Source organism: Aythya fuligula, chromosome Z (genome assembly GCF_009819795.1).
Source record: "Aythya fuligula isolate bAytFul2 chromosome Z, bAytFul2.pri, whole genome shotgun sequence".
NCBI classification, from domain to species: Eukaryota; Metazoa; Chordata; class Aves; order Anseriformes; family Anatidae; genus Aythya; species Aythya fuligula.
Genome location: NC_045593.1, coordinates 21,240,833 through 21,262,188, shown reverse-complemented (window position 1 = coordinate 21,262,188; position 21,356 = coordinate 21,240,833). Strand labels below are relative to the sequence as shown.

Below are 21,356 nucleotides of genomic sequence, written 5' to 3'. Positions count from 1 at the left end.
TCCTGCTATGTCTTAAGTACTTGCTGTAGCTAATTAGCTACAGATACAGCTTCAGATACTAGAATACCATTCATGCAGACTTCATGACATCATAAATGAATTTATAATTACCAGTGAGAAATACTTCCCATCTGACTATCTGGCTTCTATTGAAACATATGATAATTACGTATTGCAAAGGTTTGTCTGTGCTCCAAGTTTGCAGGGCACAAGGCAACTCTGGTATGAAATTTGCTTAAAGAATAAGCTCTCGTTACATGCCCTTTGAAGCTATTTCTTCATAGTTTCTGACCTGGGCTAGTTGAGGGTCCAGTAGTTCAGACCATTAGAGCAGATCATTCCAGACAGTAGACTGCAAGATACCCAATGTTTCCTATCTAGAATGTGGGGCTACTATTTGAATAGAAAAGAAATTTTTACATTTTTCCTTGCTCTTCTGGGCATCAACACACCGAGCTTTTACCTATTTTTGTAGAATTGGTAATCTGATGTCGCAAAAACTGACACTTGAGAGCAACTGAACAATACCAGCTTCTAGATAATACATAGTTTGTGTAGGTTTGAAACCTATCCAAGATGAATGACAGTGACATTACCATCTGTAGAATTATTTCTGTATTTTTCTTTTGTAGCAAAGGTTGGGATATCCTGAGTAATGGGCAAAAATACTGCATTTAGAATGAACTAGAAACTTACAATGCCTTGAGATGTGAAGCCAAGTGGAATGGCACATGGCCATGACTAAGCCTGGCCAGACAGAGATGATTTCTGCAGAGCTACTCAAGAGGGAATATGGGAGAACCGACTGTTTTGGTGCAGTACTGAACGCCGTCCAGGGCTGTACACTTGTATTTACTGCACCAGCATAATTAGTTCCACAAATTTATTCTTTTTTTTTTTTTTTTTTTTTTTTTTTTCCCCCTGCACAGTGAATTGGTATTTTTCTGCATGATGTATACAAATGCTTCTGCAGAAGTAAATTCACACTGAGTCAGGCTTAACTTCCTGGCATTACAGGTACTGAAGATATTTACCCTGGTTCCCTCTAAAATAGGTGCCCAAAATCAGGGTAGACTAAGCACAAGGTAAAAGGCCGTTTTAGGGTTACGGCTTAGAGATAACCAATGAGGAGTTATTGAACTATGCTCAATACTTGCTCAATAGTTCTTAGTATTGTCAGTGTTGGCTTCAGGCTGACTCTATTTAAAGACATTCAGATACCTTCTGTGCTTTCTAGCAACCTAAATAAACAGAAATGTTTATCAGCTTAGGTGTAGTGCCAGATCTATACAGAAGATCTGGATCTGTATTTACACAATGATACCCCGGCAATAGTTGTCACTTTGGAGGCCAGGAGACTTGAAGGAACAATGTACAGATAAGAGTTGGGGTGAAGAAATCCTGTGAGCCCTTCAATAGCTCCAGAAAGAGCCAGTTGGACTGCTTTTGCACGTGTTTTTGCACTGTTTTTCACTGTGCTCCCTTGGTGAATAGGTTGGGGCTGGATGAGAGGCTGGGAGGGAATGCAGCCTGCACTCTTGATTTGAGCTGACCAAAGGGGTATTCCATATCATATAAACTCATGCGGGCTTGGGGCAGCTGTGGGGGAGCAGTTTTCCAGGGGCTGCTGTTACCTAGGGACTGTCTGTTCATCAGCCGGTTTGTGGTGAGCAATTGCTTTTGTGCTACTCATTTTTTATTGTTAGTTCTTTTTCTTTAGTTGTTTCTTTCTTTTGAGTTACTAGACTGCCTCTTATCTCAACCAACGAGTTTTGTCATTTTACCCTTCCAATTCTCTCTCCCATCCCACTTGGGGAGAGTGAGTGACTGAGCAAGCAGTTCTGTTGGTGCTTAGCTACCAGGGTTAACCTACAACAGTGTGATGCTTCTGAACCTGGGAGCATGGTATTGGGCCCTGAAGCTGAATCCATGTGGATGCAGCTCAGATATGAGTGGCCTAGCAGGTATGTGGAACTGCCTGTCCTGTTCAGAGTCTGTCTGTTTGAATCATATCCTGGAGCTGTAAAAAGATTGGCTCTGGTGGCCCTTCTTCCCAGCACTGCTAATGTATTATTAATTAGATTACGTTTTGTTACTAAGCATTGTTGAGTTGAAAGTTTCATATCATTCCTCCTTTTATATTTATGAATGCAAAAAAAAATTAACTCTCAGTAACTTAATCTACTGCTGTCTGGTGACTTTAGTATACCTGAATTTCCAATAAATGTTTAGCTGTAATTATTAGCTAATAATCATGAATTTTTTGAACTATTTATGTGATCTTCTTTTTCAGTGGATATGGCTCTAAGCCAGAGGGATGTAGTAGTGGGATGTTTGTAGTATTCTGCCCTAACATTAAACATTAGATTTTTAAGCATAAGAATTGAAAATTTTCAAAATACATTAATGCCTTTTATGCCTTAGACTGAGTATCTTACTTTGAGGGATGCTACGGATAGCATATTTTGAAAAGGTAAACGATCCCTACATTGCTGAAATAAGGACTCTGTTAGCCAATTTACACTGGTTGATTGAAATTTGAGATACCAAAATAACTAGTTTGCCTTGAAAACTTGGGTATAATAAGCGAATTACCAAAACTCGAACCAACTGGAATCTTTTACTTCATTTTAGGAGCCATCCTGATGTACATAGATTCAGTGTGGAGACAGTCCAGTGGTATCCTCATGATACTGGCATGTTTACATCCAGCTCATTTGATAAAACCTTGAAAATTTGGGATACTAATACTTTACAAGTAAGAATTTCTGCTACTTCAGTCTTCTTTTTATACATGTCACTCATTTCATATCTGCAGTTCACCCAGAGCTCGACAGGAGTGTGAGCATTTAGAAGGATGAAAAACAGACAGTTGGAACTGTGGGTACAGCATCAGGGTGGCATGGTTCTGGCATTCATACATTCATTGCTGTGTAGCTGCCTGTTTCTGAAGACCTGAGTGCTTAAACTGTATGGGAGCATGGAGCCCTTGGGACAGTTCTTTTCTGTTTTTGCTGTGAACAGGAATACAGCTAGTTTATTTATGCTACATAAATTTGTCCGCTGGTCAGAAGGTGTAGCTCATTCTCTGGGATTGCTCTCCCCTTCTTCCCCTCTCGTCCTCTTCTCCTCTCCAGTTTATTTAGTTGTGTTGTGTAGCAACAGCAGCATACAGCAGGGCTAATTATTTTAAGTAACTGAGGTACAAATACTGCTTTTGAAGGACTGATCTTCTTGACATTTAGAAATAAAGAGGACAAAGTGTTTTATGTGGAGAACAGTCACATGGGGTTGAAATGAACTTACTGGATCATTAAGTCCAAAATTCTGTTGTAAACACTACAGATACTTTTTCTAAAAATTGGTGGAGAATGAGAGAAACCACTAAGAAAATGCTAACCAATGTTACTGACTTTATTAAAGATCATAGTTTTTGTAGGCTTTTAGGTTGACTCGTTAATCCTAACACCTAACTGTTGAACAATGAATTTTGCGGAGCAGTTTACTTTGCTTCCAGTATTCATATATTAATGGATCTCCAGTATTAATGGATTTACACTGGTGCTATTTGAATGTTGTTTCAATGCACAGTGAAAGAATGAAAAATTAAAAAAGTATAAGTTATGTTCCTAGGATGACAGACTTTTTTTTTTGTGAGGTGTAAAGATATGTTTGCAGTCGCTAAATCTCCTAAATGCACAGTTCAGTTCATCTTCCAGGTGGTTTTGTGAGCATCACTTACAAGACACAATGTTCACATGAAGGTAATTGATTGACCTGTTCTTCCACTAAACACAAAAAACATAGTGTGAAGATTAGTTTTTTCCTATTCAGTATTTTAGACTTAGACAACAAAAGCAATGATACCTGAAATTCATTGTACTGATTATTAAAGCCAATATAATATTTCATTAATTTTTAACACAAAGTGACTAATTATGTGTTTTTTTTGTTTGTTTTTATAAATATAAATTATTTCTAGGAATGTAAGTTAGCATGCAAGGCTTGTGCATTGACAAGAGGCTTTTAGATCTAGGCTGAGTACCTCCTTGTTGACTTTTTCTCCATAGTGCAGCTTTCTTTTTTGCTCTTTTTCTTTGCTTACTTTTAATTTGTGATAATCCATAAACCCTCTGAATTCATGTTTCTGATCAGCCAGTTTCCTTGGACTTTCTTCTGGGTCTCCTCCCAGCTCTGGCATAGTTGTCTAGTGTTGTAAGCAAACTTTCTTACTTAGCAATGTTTGCATGATTGGATTTCTAACTAGGGGAGTTATTGTTAGTGTGCAAATAGTAGTATTTGTATTAGCTTTATTTGTAGCTGTGACTCGAAAAATACTTAATTGTGAGGATTTCCATTCTGATAACATATTTACAGTCCGATTAATTTAATCTTTCTATTATCAGATTGCAGATGTATTTCACTTTGAGGGAACAGTCTATAGCCATCACATGTCTCCAATTGCTACAAAGCACTGTTTAGTAGCAGGTATGTGCACTTTTTTAAGAAATTCCCTGTATTTAGGAGGTTATAGTAAAAAGCAAGTAATATTCATAACTTTTTCTCCTCCTGACATTCTTAAATAATTTCAGTCTTCATAAAAAAGACATTGTTGAAAAAAACATTTCAGTTGGTTGAATGGTGTTGATGAGACAGTATTTTCAATTCTTAAGTTGTATGAGTATTGTCTTGTTTGCCTCCAGTTTCTACATGTTACTTGTTAGATAGTAAATTTACTTGCAATAAAAATGTAAATGTTACAGAGTTTGTTACTCTCACTAGATGAACAGTTAAGCCACTAAAATTTTCTTCTACTTCTTTGTTACTGCTAAGATTGTTGTTCTTTCAAATTATGGTATTTTTTCAGCTGTCTTTTGTTTCTCTTGTTTACAGTTGGTACCAAAAGCCCCAAAGTACAGCTCTGTGACTTGAAGTCTGGATCCTGTTCTCACATTCTGCAGGGTACTTTTAGTCTGAAACATAAATGTTAAACAATAACTACTTTGAGTAAACTAGGCCCTATAAAGAAACATTGTATACAATGTATTCTTTGTAAGTAACATGACTAATGTATTTAGTGCCATTTGTGAAAGTTGCACAGTGAAAAAGATTCTTCTGGGTGTTAGTCTAGTGGTAATGAATTGGAGAATACAAATATTAATTAATGAATAATTATTACAAATGTTGGGACACTTTCATGATCTAATCAATAGTGATTACTAATTATTACATGGTTAAGTGTTAGCATTGTGTTTGTATTCACATAAATTCAATATGGGGAATGCTGTTTAGGGGGGTGTTTTTATTTTAACGAACAAAAAATGTCACTCTTTTTAACAAAATATTCTGTAGAGATGCTTGCATATTTTTTTATCGGTGTCAATAAAAAGTAAGATACTGCTTACTCTAGAAGAATACCATCCTAATCCCTTGTATTTACCTAATTTAGTAAGCTATATTTTTTTCTTATTCTGTAATGTATTACTTTTTGTACTTAATAAGAATTTGCCCTTACTGTCTAGTGTTATTTTGCTACAAAGCACTGTTTAATAGCAGGTTTTTGGTGTTTTATAAGAAATTCCCAGTATATTTAGGAGGTTGTAGTAAAAAGCAAGTAATATTCAAAACTTTCTCTAAAATTCCATATTTTCCTAGTGTTTACTTTTTAAGGGATGACTATTTATACATATGGTCAAGTAATGGAAAGCCAACTAATGCACCAGAATCAAGGTGGTTCACATAACTCTAACCTGCATAGCAAAAATGTATTTTTGACTTTATTTTTCAGGACTGTGTTTATATTATTATGTGAGGTTTAGTTACAATCATTGCATTTAGGTTGACCCAGACTTCCTATTGTCTGTATTTGTTTAATGTTTTTGAAACTTTCCAATTTGTAAAGTTTATATATATATTTCTTACCACTAAGCTGCACTGGGTATGTTACCACTAAGACAACATTTATCTTAATATCTAGAACATAATAAGGGTTACACCAAATTCAAGAGCAGAATGTTTAAGGGTAAGCTGAATAAAACTTTATAGGATAAGCATTTTTTTGGTTAAATATTTTGTAAATACTTGCTGAAAGACAGAAGTAATGTTTCTTCTGCATTTGAGAACATGAGTGCTGAAATTTAATAATGACACTTAAAGTAGTCTCAACAGCAGTGCTGTTTTATATTGTATTTTGCATATATAAAAACATCTTTGTTATCAAAAGTTATACATATGTAATACTCCATGCCTCACATTCAGCTCATTGCAGTCCCACATGAGGAAGAGGAAAGGGGAATAATCTCTAGCTCAAAATATTTTTTTTCACAAAATCCAAATACATGTTACAATTTAGGCAATTTAGATTATTGTTCTGGATTGATGTGTTTTATAGAATTAATCATTTGTTTTATTTTTAGTCATTTATATAAAATAGTGTGTATAAATCTTTTCCTAGAATATAATATAAGCTTTCTCTTACTGTTTGTAGGTCACAGGCAAGAAGTACTGGCAGTGTCTTGGTCCCCACGTCATGAATATATTTTGGCAACAGCAAGGTAGAGATACTGCTCTGCTGTTACATACAATAAAAATGTCTAATGGCAAAATTTGATGTATTCATTGTGCATGCACTTTACAATTCAAATGCACTTTGAAAGTTAGTCTTCATTGTTTGCTTTAACTTTTTTTCGTTTTTGTAGATCTTACTCCAGAAAAGCAGCCTGAAGAGCTATCCAAATTATGCTTATTTTATAGGAAGATTGTACAGAGTTTTGAAAATAGTAGTAGCATTTAAAGTTACAGGCAAATTATATAGCACTATAGAGATGATCACTTCATACTGTTTAATGGTAAGCATGTTGCTAATCTGTTTGTTAACAAAGTAACACATGTTCAGCTCACAATACCATCCTGGTTAATCATGGTCAGTTATGTCAAATAGCACAGGTAGGTTAGCTGAAATAATTCCCAGCTTCAGTAATTCAGTCAGTATGTATTGTATTTTGATAATTGCAGAGCATTTTTTTTATCCTAGCCATTTGCAATGTAAAAGATATTCTTGGCTTTCCTATAGCTTTTGAAACAGTTAGAGTTGATTTTTCTGGCACTACTCAGTTTTTGAATGGCAAGTTTTTTTCTTTCGAATTATAGAGAGAAATGGCTGGTGTTGTTTGTTTTTTTTAAGCTGAGAGTGAAATCTGAATAATTCAATTACAGAATTCAAGTCTGTACAATTCATTTAAATGACAGGGTTACATGCCCTTGTTTTGTGCTGCTGTGCTTTTAGAAGGCTCAAAAGAGTTGGGAAAATTTTTGTGTGATTTTGCTTTAGCAAATGAAAAACTGTTGCCTTGTCTTTCCATCACACAAATAGTAGCAATTTTTGATATTTATTAAATATTGATTTGTTGACATCTGAAGCATTTTGCTTCAAAGTCATGCAACTATAAACTGCATCTACCTATCTTGTTATGTTGCCTTATGATAATTGCATGTTAAATATGTTTCTCCTGGCTTCATTTCTTGATTTACTACTATTATTGGACTACTGTTTCCTAATAACATAATGCAGTCTTTCTGCCTGCCAAGACAAATATGGATAAGACTTGTCAACACTGAAGTAATGAAAATACAGAGGAGAAACTGACCAGTACTGCTAAAATAAAAAGAGAATCTAGACTGATCATATTTATCCAATATAACAATTTTCCTAGGCAATTGTATGTTTGCCTATCATCACTTCAGGGAAGGAAAATATATTATGCTATATACTGTATATATATATTTATGTGACTTGCTTATGAAATATGTTTTAAAATTCTCTACATGATGCTGGGCACTTCTATAGTTCTTCCAGGAGACTGGAATGGTCAGAGAAGAGTTATTTTCTGGATGTTTTCCATTCTCTTCAGTTTCAGGCACTAGAGAAGATAAGCTCTTTCTTTCTCATTAGAAATGGTTTGAAAAGATTAGCCAATAGACACTGCATCATCAAAACTGGATGACAGGCTTTTGTAATAAGAAATCTCTTTATATGCCCTTGTCAAGAATATTTCAGTGAACTACCTGCAATTGGTTGCTCACTTTATGATAAGCTCAAACCTCAATGACCTCTATTTATGGTCCTACAATATCTGTTTGCAGCGGAGTAATGTGTTGCCTTATTCAGTTGGAATACCTCTTGGAAGCAAACAGAACCAGTCTAGTGGAGGGGAGCACAGAAGAGCTTGCTTTTACATTAAAAGAACTGAATATTAGCTTTGTCAGGTGCAGAAGAGATGTGGAATAATCTGACAGATGGTCGTTTTTGTTTTGATCAGTCAGTATATGTCTACTATATATGTTTTCACTATTAATGTGCAGATCTAACTTGAGAATGCACAGGAACAGGCATGTTTTACTTCAGGTAGATGATGGCTTATCTAAGAAGCAGTTTGGTTATACCATCCTTGCAGTTGTCTTTGTTTATCTGGGGTGCAAAGTGATCTATGTTTTTGGTTGTTTTAATCGAAGAGGATGGTTAAGTTGAGGGGAACTGCAAATCATTTTAGTGAACACATCTAAACACGTGCACTTAGTGCATGGAAAATGGCCTTTTCTATGAATTTTTCTCACATATACTTCGGAGTCTTGTGGTACACATGAAGCACACTAGTGGAGTGCTCAAATCAAGGTGCCAAACAAAGTGCACTGTCTGCAGTGTTGCTGTCTGCATCTGTGCAGGAACTTATGCAACAGTTAGCATAGTTGGTTTTTTTTGGTTTTTTTTTTGCTGGTAAAGATACAGTTAAACTTGTTTTTTCCCTCCTTGTGCCAGTGTGACAATGTAGACAGGCCCAGTACATTCTTACAGAAGCCAGCTGTCACGCTGTTTTTTCAGTCATTGTGCTGTATGATAACTGAGCATGTGACTTAGCCAGCCTACACGTAGGTAGCTAGCTTGTGTACCAGAGACACTATACTGCTGCAATAGCAAAAGCAGTTGCCTGAGTTCCCAGGCAACTGTTTCACTCTTAACTTGGGTGCTTAAAGGATACCAGCTGTATTTATTAATTCATATAAACAAAAGTCTGAAGTCTGTCTTAAAATCTCTTTGTGAAATCCTATTGGCTTGAATGTGAGTGCATGATGAGTAGTTCAGAGTAGTTGTTGGACCAGGGTGAGTGCCAGGTGGGTTGGCTAAAGTCAGATATCGACCTGGGTGAAAGCATTTTCCCTAATGCATACATCAGTGAAGTTTGTTTTTCTTAGTGCTGACAGTAAAGTAAAATTATGGGATGTGAGGAGAGCATCTGGATGTCTAACTACGCTTGATCAGCACAATGGAGAAAAGACCAAAGCATCTTCTGAGGCAGGTAAAACAGACCATAACTGGTAGTAATCCATTTGTAACTAGCTTTCTTACATTTCCTACATGTTGAATACAAGGACAGTAATGGTCACCCAGCTGTTAACTACTGCATAACACATTCGACTGAATTTTTTAGGGTACATCTGTTAGAGAGACTGTGTTTGTGGTTGGGGTTATCGTTTAGAGACATCTCCTTGACAACAGTATTTTGTCTGTTCTAAATGATTTTTCCTTTAAAACGGGAAAACTTGACATCCATTTTATGAGCAGAAGAATTCATTGCTGATATAGATTAGGTTTCATAAAATTAACAATCACTTCATACCTTGTGAGCTGTTCCAGTGGTTAATTACCCTTTCTTAAATGCAAGACAAAACAAACAAAACCCACAAAAAGAACATTCCTTTTCCTATTTAAATTAATCTTGATTCCAATGCAAGCCACTAGAATATTTTGACTCAGATGTGGTGCTATAAAATCAATTATGTTACTTAATTATGTCCTATAGGGTATATAACAGGGTTTAGATTTATGATAGTATAATTTAGCTTCCTGTAAAATTAAATAACACTTCTTTCAGTACATTACATGGTGCCTAGTATCAATTTTTATTAGCTTACAACATTAACTTATTTGTATTGCTTCAGGTCACATTTCTATTCCTAAAAAGCAAACTAAATTAAAGGGAAAGATTCAGTATCATAGATTATAGTTCATAAATTTAACTCTGTATCAACTTTGGACCAAAGATATTTAATTGTGGAAAGCCAAAAAATTACTTGAACAGTCTCTGCTCTGAGTTAAAAATACATAGTAAGTGGAATTAACTCACAAAGTAGAAACCGTATATTGTGGTTCTGAATAAAGGGATTTTTGTAGCATAATTCCTAGTGGTTAATATTGTTGGAAAACAGATATTGCTTTTTTATTCTTCTTAACCTAAGAGGTTAAGAAGAATAAAATTGTGCACTGCTGTACAATGCAGACAGAGATACCGTATCTATTTCTCAGTGAGTTAATTTGTGGGCACCATAGCTGTGCTGTGGTAGAATGGAGCTGGATTTTAGCACTTTATCCTACTTAAGAATATGCAGTTTTGCCAGGTGAAATCAATGGAATGCATTTCTATTAAGCTATGAGCAATATTTGCAATGAACTGTTGTATATACCAGCTGTTTATTATTGTTTTTCTTTTAAATTAAGTGACCATGGAGAGAGTCATGCTTTTATAAACCAAGAGTTAAATTATTAATTTACTTATACATTACCATTTAAACAGTACTTTAAGTACCATACTTTTAAATGTGTATACAAAACAGAAATTCTTCTGTGGAAATCTGAACCAACTCTTTTTTCCTGACAGCAAATACAGCTCACAATGGGAGAGTTAATGGTTTATGCTATATGAGTGATGGGCTTCATCTGTTGACCATTGGTACAGATGATCGGATGAGACTCTGGAACAGCTCCACTGGAGAAAACACATTAGTAAGTTTTCAAGGATCTTCAGTTATAATTTTACTTACATTTGATTTTAAAAGATCACTTATTGCGCAACTGTCATTACAACTTCAGCTGTTTATTGATTTTCATAAAGGATATAGCTGCTTAATCACATTGAAGACTTTTTGAGCATTTTGTTTTCCAGAGTTCTCTTATTTTTGTTCATTAAAATTAAATATATATATAAATACAAATATAAATATATATATATATATATATATATATATGAAGAAGCCTGGGTCTACTTGAAGATTGATCGTTTACTTGAAGTTCATTATTTGTAAGCATAGCTGAAAATGCTTCAGACAGTAATGAAAAACTTGACACACAGTGACTGTTTGTAGAATTTAGTTGCCATTGTACTATTTACAGGACACGTGTCCATATCAGAGTGTTTCACTAATTGACTGTCTGGCTTTCTTGCAGCTCTCCTTTATGTTTTTGTGGAATCTCTCCCGGGGAGTCTTAGAACATGTCAAAATTTTCTATCTCTCTGTATTTGCATTGCAACCAAACAGGAAGAAAATTTCCTCTGTTGCTCCAGTGCTTTCTATGGCCTGTTTTAATATAGGAGACGATTATATTTACTGATCTTAATATTTAAATTGAAAGAAAGACACAGTAATAGGTCAATTACCATGGGATTTTAGCTAGTCATGATAAGATGGTCTGTCATTGCTATCAGGAAAATAATTTTTATCTCTGTCTTAGAAATCTTTTCAAAGAATCACAGAAAGGTTTGGCTTAGAAGGGACCTTAAAGGTCACCCAGCTCCAACCCCCTGCCATGGGCAGGGACACCTCCCACCAGACCACGTTGCCACACATCCAGTGTGGCATTGAGCACTTCCAGGGATGGGGCATCCACAGCTTCTCTGGGCAACCTGTGCCAGTGCCTCACCACACTCTGAGTAACAAATTTCTTCTGAATATCTAATCTAAATCTTCCCTCTTTTAGTTTAGAGCTCTTGTCCAATTCCTATAGTCCTTCCAAAGAGTCTCTCCCCAACTTTCTTGCAGAACCCCTTTAGGTACTGGAAAGCCTCTCTAAGGTCTCCCCGGAGCCTTCTCTTCTCCAGGCTGAACAGCCCCAACTCCCTCAACCTCTACCTCATAGGAGAGCCACTCCAGCCCTCTCATTCATCCTTGTGGCCCTCCTCCAGGCTCGCTCCAATAGGTCCATGTCCTTCTTACATGGACCTAGAGCTGAATGTAGTGCTTCAGGCGGGGTCTCACAAAAGCAGATCAGAGGGGGACAATCACCTCCCTCCACCTGCTGACTGCACTCCTTTTGATGCAGACCAGGACAGGTGGCTTTCTGGGCTGCAGGCTCACATTGCCCACTCACGGTGAATTTTTCATCAACTGACACCCCTAAATGCTCCTCAGGGCTGCTGTCAGCTAATTCTCTGCTCAGCCTGTATTTGTGCTTGCGATTGCCCCAGCCAGGTGCGTGACCTTGTTGAACTTCATGAGGTTCACACAGACCCACCTTTTATGCCTGTCAGTTTTAATTCTGCTGCTTAGTTTCAGAACAGAGCAAAAAACATTCCCTGTAGGCATTTAAATGAAAGCACTTTTCTATCCCCATGCTACCCATATTTGCCAACTTGTTTTCAGTACTTTATATACAAACATCTTTCTGTCTTCAAATCACCATTACCAAAGTAGATAATACAGTTTGTTCACTCTACTACGACCAGCTGGGTCACTGTTTCTTGTTTTTCTGTGCCTGTTAGTTCATTGACTTGTTTCATTGGCTGTTCTACTTTTTTTTTTTTTTTTTTTTGGCATTGAATAGCATGATCCTATCTTGTTATCTAAGGTCCAGATTTATTTTGCTCAGTTTTCTTTATTCTCATACCCTATCTAGAGGTATTCTTAAAATGATTTTAAGACACCAGCAGACAAATGCATGTGAAGGTAATGTGCTCATACCACAGTCCTTTTATTTCCCCTGCTAGCTAGTCCTTTTGAACTTTTTTTTTCCCCTTCTCCTTGTTAATGCCACCTTCACCCTTCTCTTTGGCTAGACATAGAAATATATAAAGAAGCCTGCACTAACAGCAGGTGACTATATTGAATCTGCCACCACACTGGGGGAAAATGTACGCAAAAAATAACCTCCGTATGCTTGTATGGCTCCGTTTTTTCTACACCTCTCCACCCAAATTCGTATATATGCTTCCTCTCCCCTGATGTCCCAGTTTATTATTCCTGATTATAGCAGGAATTTTTATTGACAAATAAAGGTTTTGGTGGATACCTGACTTTTATGAAGAGACAAAGAACCATACACCAGCAGATATGAAACATGAGTACTTCTCCGTAAACTAGCTTTAAATACTTGATAACTATATGAAGTTTGGTTTTTACTCTTGGGGGGTTGAATATGCAAGTAGGATTAAGTGCAAATGCTAGAAGCAAATACAAATAAATTTCAGGTGTCCTCCCAAATTTCTCAAATCATTAGTATAGAATGCTTATGGACCCTTTTCCCTAAAAGTTGGCTACTTCATTTTTTGTTGTTGTTTTCACTGGGAGGATTTTTTTTTTTTTAGCTGGAATACTTAAGCTAGAAGATTCTGACTTTGAGACAGATCTCAAAGTGGCTGCTGTCATTTGGTTGTTTCAATCCAGAGAGTCCACAGAACAGCTTGAGTTTGGAGTGACCTTAAAGATTACGTAGTTCCAATGCCCCCACCATGGGCAGGGATGCCAACCACTAGATTAAGGCCTCGTCCAACCTGGCCTTGAACACCTCCAGGGATGGGGCATACAGAACTTCTCTTCGCAACTTGTTCCAGTGCCGTGCTGTCCTCTGAGTGAAGAATTTCCTTCTAAAATCTCATGTAAGCCTTTCCTCTGTTAGTTTAAAACCATTCCCCTTGTCCTGTCATTATCTGCTCAAGCAAAAAGTCATTCTCCATCTCTCTTACGAGCCCCCTTTAAGTATTGAAAAAGTTGCAATGAGGTCACCCCAGAGCTTCTCTTCTCCAGGCTGAACAGCCCCAGCTCCCTCAGCCTGTCTTCGTAGGAGAGGTGCTCCAGCACTCTGATCATCCTCATGGCCCTCCTTTGGACCCACTCTAACAGGTCCATGTCCTTCTAGTGCTTGGGGCCCCAGACCTGGACGCAGCACTCCAAGTGGAGCCTCATGAAGGGAAGAGTAGAAGGGGACAATCCGTTCCCTCCATCTGCTGTTCACACCTATTTTGATGCAGCCAAGGATGCAGTTGGCCTTCTGGGCTGCAAGCACACACTGCTGGCTCATGTCAGGCTTTTCATCCACCAGAGCCTCCATGTCGTTCTCTGCAGAGCTGCTCTCAATGAGTTCTTTCCTCAGTCTGTGCTCATGTCTGGGATTTCCACAACCCAGGTGCAGCACCTTGCACTTGAACTTGTTGAACCTTATAAAGTTCATGTAGGCCCACTTTTCTAGCTTGTCCAGGTCCCTTTGGGTAGCATCCCTTCCTTCAATGGTATCAGCTGCACCACTCATCTTGGTTGTCATCTGAAAACTTGCTGAGGGTGCACTCAATTCCACTGTCTATGTCACTTATAAAGATATTAAACAGTACCAGTCCCACTGGACAGACCCCCCTGAAGAGTCTCAGTGGAGAGAGCCAAGGACCAAGAGTCCTGAGTTATAATTTCTTGTTTTGGTTATTTTTATTTATTATTATTATTATTATTATTAGAATGCCAACTGATTTATGTTTTCAACTCTTCTATTGAAAATTTTAGTGTATTTTTATGTGGATAGTCTACAGAAATGCAAATGACTAATATCAATTTAAACATTGAAAAAAGCACTTTAGTTCTAACATTTAGGTATGAACAACAAAGAGATATTGTACCTACTATTCTTTTTCCTTTTTGTGAATTAAATACAGTAAAAATTGTGCAGCTTTTTTTTTAACTTCCTTCAATTAGTAAGATAGAAGAAGAAACTAAGATGTGAATATTATAAGAAAAAATACTGAGAAATGTTACAACGAATACGGTTTAAGGTGTGATTCTTGGGTGGTCCTGTGTGGAGCCAGGAGCTGGACCTGATGATCCTTGTATGTCCTGTCCAAATCAGGATATTCTGATTCAGTGTTTCTTCCTAGCCCATCTTTCCACATAAGATTGATTAACTGCTTGAGGAAATTGAAACAATTACATCCAAAGTAGCAAGTGAGTTTCAGCTGTAATTTCATTATAATTAAGCTGATGAAATGCATAATTGCTGTTTCAAGGAATAAGACAGCAGATATATATGTAGTGTGTGTATATATATATATATATATATATATACACACATATATATACTACATATATGTAGTGTGTGTGTATATATATATATACTACATATATATATATATATATATGCACTACATATATACACTGCTCTTACATATGTAAAAACCGCACTTCTCCCCTATCACACACTTTAACTGGCATGCCTTTGCACCATATAGCACCCATACACCTATTGTGACCTTTCAGTGAGCTCCTTAGAAATAACTGATTATTAATCTGTAGTTTGAGCTGTCTTTGATTTGGTTCCTTATGCGGTTGGGCAAGTGCCAGCTCTGGTATGAGGTGACACTGCAGTTTTAATGCAAAGCATGCTTTTCCTCTGTGTTGAAAGATTTTTTTTTATGATTGACCATTCTTAATATACTCTGCTGGAGTTAGTCTAACAGAAAGCATTTCAAGAAGTTTGCACAAGAAACAAGCTGCCAGTGCCACTGTAGGATGCTCACATCCCAGTCCATTAACTGCACTATTCTACAGAGTGGAGGCATGGAAGTAAAACAAACTGTGCTCGCAGTGCTGAGAAAAATATAGCAATTTGGGATCCCCTTGTGGAAGTGATACTGTAGCTTTCCTGTAGAAGACAACATGATGTTCTTCCCTCACTGCCCTAATATATGTGGTTAGTGCCTTTATACTTACATTGGGGATATTAAGCCAATTAAAACTGTGCACGCAACAAATGCATCATCTGTTTTCGCTGACTGCAGTCATTCCACAGCTACATGACAACACAAAGACTTCAAAAGTCTGATCAAAATAAAAATTAAACTGTGAGGATCGAGGAGAACGTACCCTATCAATTAATTTTAATTAAATACTATATAGTTATTTTTGCAGCAGAATTTCAAACTGTGGCACAGATACACTTATTTAGCTGGTATGTAATAACAGCACTGAAACTATAATTCTTTTTTAAGGTTAGTTATTTCAAAGAAGAGACCATTTTGCACAGCAGTTTTTCAGTACTTGTGGTAATCAACAAACATCACAAGCTGTTCAGACAAAAATACTGAGTAGATGATAGAGAATAAACATTGTAACTGGAAAAAGTGAAAGGTGGTTTGGACATTACAAGAGATAATTAACAGTTTTCCTTTACAGTTATAAACTCAGAGTATAGGGACTTCTTGACAAGATCTTTTCTCCATTAACACTAGTGACAGGACCCGCGGGAACGGGGTTAAGCTGAGGCAGGGGAAATTTAGGCTGGATGTCAGGAGGGGGTTCTTCACAGAGAGGGTGGTTGCACACTGGAACAGGCTCCCCAGGGAAGTGGTCACTGCACCGAGCCTGTCTGAATTTAAGAAGAGATTGGACTGTGAACTTAGGCACATGGTCTGAACTTTTGGGTAGACCTGTGCGGTGTCGAGAGTTGGACTTGATGATCCTTAAGGGTCCCTTCCAACTCAGGATATTCTATGATTCTATGATTTGTTGGTTTGCATTATAAACCAGTAATAGCACTTAGCATCTCTTCTTTCCTTTTAAGATAAGACCCCTGTGATGAATCACTCAGTAAAGCATTGACATAAAACAAACTAAAGACTTGTTATTTGTTGCCACGGAAAAAGGTGTAAGTTCTAAAATGCAATTATTCAGCATCCCATCCTTATTAAGCAATCCACTGGGCACAAAAGAGAATTAAGATGCTGAAGAATGTGTGCAAAGAAGAAAATCTGCATCAAAAGTTTAAGCTGCTTCATATAATGCTTAACAACTCTTCACAATGGTTTTCTGAAGTCTATACCTCAGTGATAGATACATCGTCTTTTTCCTTCAAATTTGAACATTCCTCCATCAAAAGATACAGAAATTAATCCATGCATGTGAAAATTTTGAGCAATCAGACTAACTTGGGGCCTACTGGATTGTTTCTGCTAGTAAAAGAAGTTAGTGTTGGAATTGTTCACATCTTGTGTGCATCCTTTTTTGCAAAATGTAATACAGAGCACTGATTCACTGAAAATAGGAATAATCAAATAGGAGGAGGCAGATTTTTGTTTCTTTCATTGCTCAAAGAACAAAAACAATTTTTATGATCTTAATTCAGTTCTTGTTTTGGCAACGTTCTTTCTTTTCCATTGCATCTCTACCAACAGGAGTGTTTACACCACGTATATCCAGATTTTTTTTCTTCCTAGCCTTTACTCCTCCCTTTTATTGTACATGCCTTTGCTATGAGTAGTGTTGTGACTTGGGAATTGTGGCTCTTACAGCTGACATGTTATGAAAAGGACTTTAATTGCTTTTTATAGGCACAGTAATATGCCTCTTAAAAGTGCTAGCATTAACAAGGCTTAACACAGTCAGTGTTTACAGACACTATCTTTACAAAATGAGCAATAGTATCCACAAGGGACATAATGTAATACCCATATCTCATGAAAATATTCTTTCAATATAAAAAGAAAAACAACAACCTATCTGTTTGCTAATAGAACTGTGTCTTTCTACACACTTCTATGATGAGAGAGATTTTTCTCTAGACTCCTTTTTACTAAATTTTTTCTTACATAAGTGCTCTTAGATATGAACACACTTTATTTAACCTTACAGCAACAAGTAGTCTCCCTCCTTGCCTGGCTCATCCTGACTGATCCTTGTATTTGCCTCAAATGTATGAAGGCAATCAACATGGTACGGATCAAGAACCTGGCAAGGAAAGACATCTGCTTTAGAATATTTACCTGACAACCTTTACAAATGCGTTAGCTTATTGTTGAAAGATTTCACACAGAGGATTTTTTTTTCACTAAAAGCCATGGAAATGAGATAGAGAGCTTTAAAATTAACCCAGGGAGCTTTATTAACAGTGCATATACAAGTAGGTGTGCATTTTTGTCAAAGAGCAATGGTTACAGGAAGGTATTATTTGAAAATAAAATTTATATAATGCTATGTAGTACTGTGAATTTGTATAATGTCTTAAAATATTGTAACTTTTATTAGACTATTTCTTTTAAATCATGAAATATTTTGTGAATCTCAGGCATTCATAATTGATTTCCCCCTCTACTTAAAAAAATATATACATTTTATTTGTCAAAATTATAATAGTCTTGATTAAGTTTATTTAGGTGTAAGCTATACTGTTGTGATGGTTTCATGCTGATGGCTAACTAAGCTCTGGCATGCAGATCTCTCACTTCCATTCCTCAGAGGAAGAGGGAGAAAACATGATGAAAAGAGGATCATCGCTTGAGATAAGGACAAAGAGATTACTCACCAATTATTGTCACAGGCAAAACAGACTTGCATAGGGAGATTAACATAATTTATTGCCTATCACTAGCAGACTAGAGCAGTGAGAAAATAAAAGCAAATTAAACCACCTTCTCTCCATCTACCCTCTTCTCCCTCCTCCCCCCAAGCAGTACAGGGAAACAGGGAATGGGGGCTGCGGTCAGTCCCTGATGCTTCGTCTCCTCCACTCCTTCTTGGTCCCTCTCTGCTTCTGCTCCCCATGGGGTCCCTCCCATGGATGCCGTCCTTCCCCAGCTGAGCCTGCGGGGGCTGCCCACAGGCAGCAGCTCTTCAAGCACTGCTCCCACACGGCTCTGTCCCACGGGGTCCATCCATCCCCCAGGAGCAACCTGCTCCAGCACGGGTCCCCCACGGGTGGGGTCAGCTCCCCCCAGACCCCCTGCTCCTGCGTGGGCTCCTCTCCACGGGCTGCAGCTCCGGCCCGGGGCCTGCTCCTGCGGGGGCTCTCCATGGGCCGCAGCCTCCTCCAGGCCACATCCACCTGCTCCACCGGGGGCTTCTGCACGGGCTGCAGCGTGGAGATCTGCTCCATGTGGGACCCATGGGCTGCAGGGGGACAGCCTGCTGCACTCACCTGGAGGCTGCAGAGCTGCTTCTTAGTCCTCTCTCTGAGTTGCTGTTGCACAGCAATTGTTTTTTTCCCCTTTCTTCAAGCTGCTCTCTCAGAGGCCCAACCAGTGCTGCTCCCTCGCTCAGCTCTAGCCAGTGGCAGGTCCCTTTTGGAGCCAGCTGGAGCTGGCTCTGCTCTGACATGGCGTAGCTGCTGGGCTCTGCTCACAGAGGCCACCCCTGCAACACCCCTGCTACCAAAACCTTGCCACGTAAGCCCAGTACAGCTCTTCTTGTAAATATGCTTCTGTATTTTTTCATGAATTACTTCTGATGTATTATAGAGGTCCTACTTAGACTGATGTTTCCAGCTAGAGTGTTCCCAGTTTGGAAACAATGCCTTTAACCTTCAGGAGCTTTTTATCTGTATAAGACTTACCAAGAGCTTGAATGTATAGATGCTAATAAGCTATTCTTTTTAATACTACTTTCATTCTCAAGGCACTTTACACAACTCCTAAGCCAGGGTCTCAGAAATGTGGCATTTGTTCCCAGCCCAGCTGTTCTTACAGTGAACAATACTGAATTTCTTAGTGGTGAACTCCAAGTTTTAGCTGCTGATAGAAGACAGGCATTTTTAATGGAATAGTGTGGTTTGGATTGGAAGGGACCTTAACGATTGTCTTATTCCAATGCCTCTGCCATGGGCAGGGACATTTTTATATGGTCAGGGAATTTTTGTTTGACATTCTTAACTAATACATAATATTTTAACAAATTATTAAGTGCTTTACTATTGGCTTTGGCGTCCTTTACCAATGCCATCCTTCTGCTTGCGCTTCAGTTGTTTTCATACTCCTTATTATCTTCTGTCATTTCTTGCTAACTCATGAGGGAGAGATGCAGAATCTCAGTGTTGCAGATGCTTTTCCCCTGTTCTTTCTTCCTAGAGCAAAGGATGACTTGCTGAGAAACTCTTGAGAGCTAGTTCTTGCATTGGCTAGACTGACATTTCTGTTCTTTGCTATCCTACTGGTGCATAAACTTCAGAAGTTTAGTTCTCTGCAGCACTGGGTGACTGATAAACAAAGGGTATTTACAGAGTGAGAAAGTAATGGTAGGTCAGTTTTTCTTCAGTCTGTGGACAAAAGTCTTGCAGAAAACTGGTGGGATTTTAAATATCTTTCTGACATGAATGCACTCAATAAAAGCTAGGCTGAAACCACTAACCACCTTTACATTTCCTGCTGAAATTGTAAATAAAACCCTGTGGCTTGACCTACACCCACTACCAACTAGAAAAACATGGTTACCTTCTTCCTTCTGTTCCTATTTGAAAATTAATACTTAGATGTGATGTATCAATGTATTTTTTTTGTGCACTTGGCATATTGTAAGGAGAACTTGCTGTGACAAGGTAATTGCTGTTTCTTTAAAGCTTTAAATGTTCAATATCCAATTGTTGGAACCTAAAATAATATGTCTTATAACTGTATAGTGTTGTGTGTAATGAGTTCTTTTAATGGTTTCAATATTTGAGAGAAAGAAATTATGTTGGATCATCTAGGAGTATGTTTAAGGAGGTAATTCCTGAACCAGTTCTGATTTCACTGGTAGTTTAGGTGCTCAGTGTAGATCTAGCATGTAACAACCTATGCAAATTTTATTTCCAAGTGTGAAACTGCTGGTTCTTAGGCATATCTGTCTTTCCCTTCCTTGAAGTTAATGCTAAGGAGAGAGTGAACATTAATAAACAGGACGAAATTATTCTCTTGATACACATCAGTAACTGGGAATCTCAAGAGCTGAGTTAGCACTGTGAAGTTTACTTAATGAATTTTATTGGATATCAATGAAGAAATAAAATAGACCTTTTTATGCAAAGTTATCTCCTGTCATTTTAATTAATAGCTAACTACATCATCTTTTATTTTGCAGGTGAACTATGGTAAAGTCCGCAATGAAAGTAGAAAAGGACTCAAATTCGCCGTCTCTTGTGGCTGTAGTCCAGAGTTTGCCTTTGTACCATGTGGTAGTACCATTGCTGTTTATACAGTTTTCTCAGGAGAACTGGTAACTATGCTTAGAGGACATTATAATAATGTTGGCTGCTGTGTATTTCAACCTAACTTTCAGGTAAGTAAAGTATTGGAGACAACCTGGAATATTTATGCAGATTAACAAACCATATGCAGAAAAAGAAACATTTTCAGGGAAGAGCTTTAATCAGAAAACTTGACTAAACAGGGAGTTTGGTGGCCTTTGTGTTGACTGAAAAAAGGTTTGGTCAAGTTCCTGTGATGGCCCTTTATATGTTGGGTTCCATCCACTATTCATTTCTTCTAACATAGGTAACTTTTCCATATACCTATAATAATTTTTGA

General features: G+C 37.6%; 1 protein-coding gene across 3 annotated transcripts in view; it reads left to right on the top strand.

Annotated features, from left to right (window-relative positions):
- ERCC8 (ERCC excision repair 8, CSA ubiquitin ligase complex subunit) overlaps positions 1-21,356 on the top strand; it is a 34,930-nt gene that overhangs the window by 4,575 nt on the left and 8,999 nt on the right. For 2 of the 3 annotated variants that reach the window (XM_032206221.1, XM_032206222.1), the window contains 7 exons: positions 2,635-2,758; positions 4,407-4,488; positions 4,894-4,962; positions 6,488-6,554; positions 9,250-9,353; positions 10,713-10,837; positions 20,911-21,108. In XM_032206221.1, the coding sequence (XP_032062112.1) occupies positions 2,635-2,758; positions 4,407-4,488; positions 4,894-4,962; positions 6,488-6,554; positions 9,250-9,353; positions 10,713-10,837; positions 20,911-21,108 (769 nt within the window). Of the gene's footprint in view, positions 1-2,634; positions 2,759-3,708; positions 3,765-4,406; positions 4,489-4,893; positions 4,963-6,487; positions 6,555-9,249; positions 9,354-10,712; positions 10,838-20,910; positions 21,109-21,356 lie in introns of those variants that run through there. The other variant, XM_032206223.1, reaches the window with a different exon arrangement.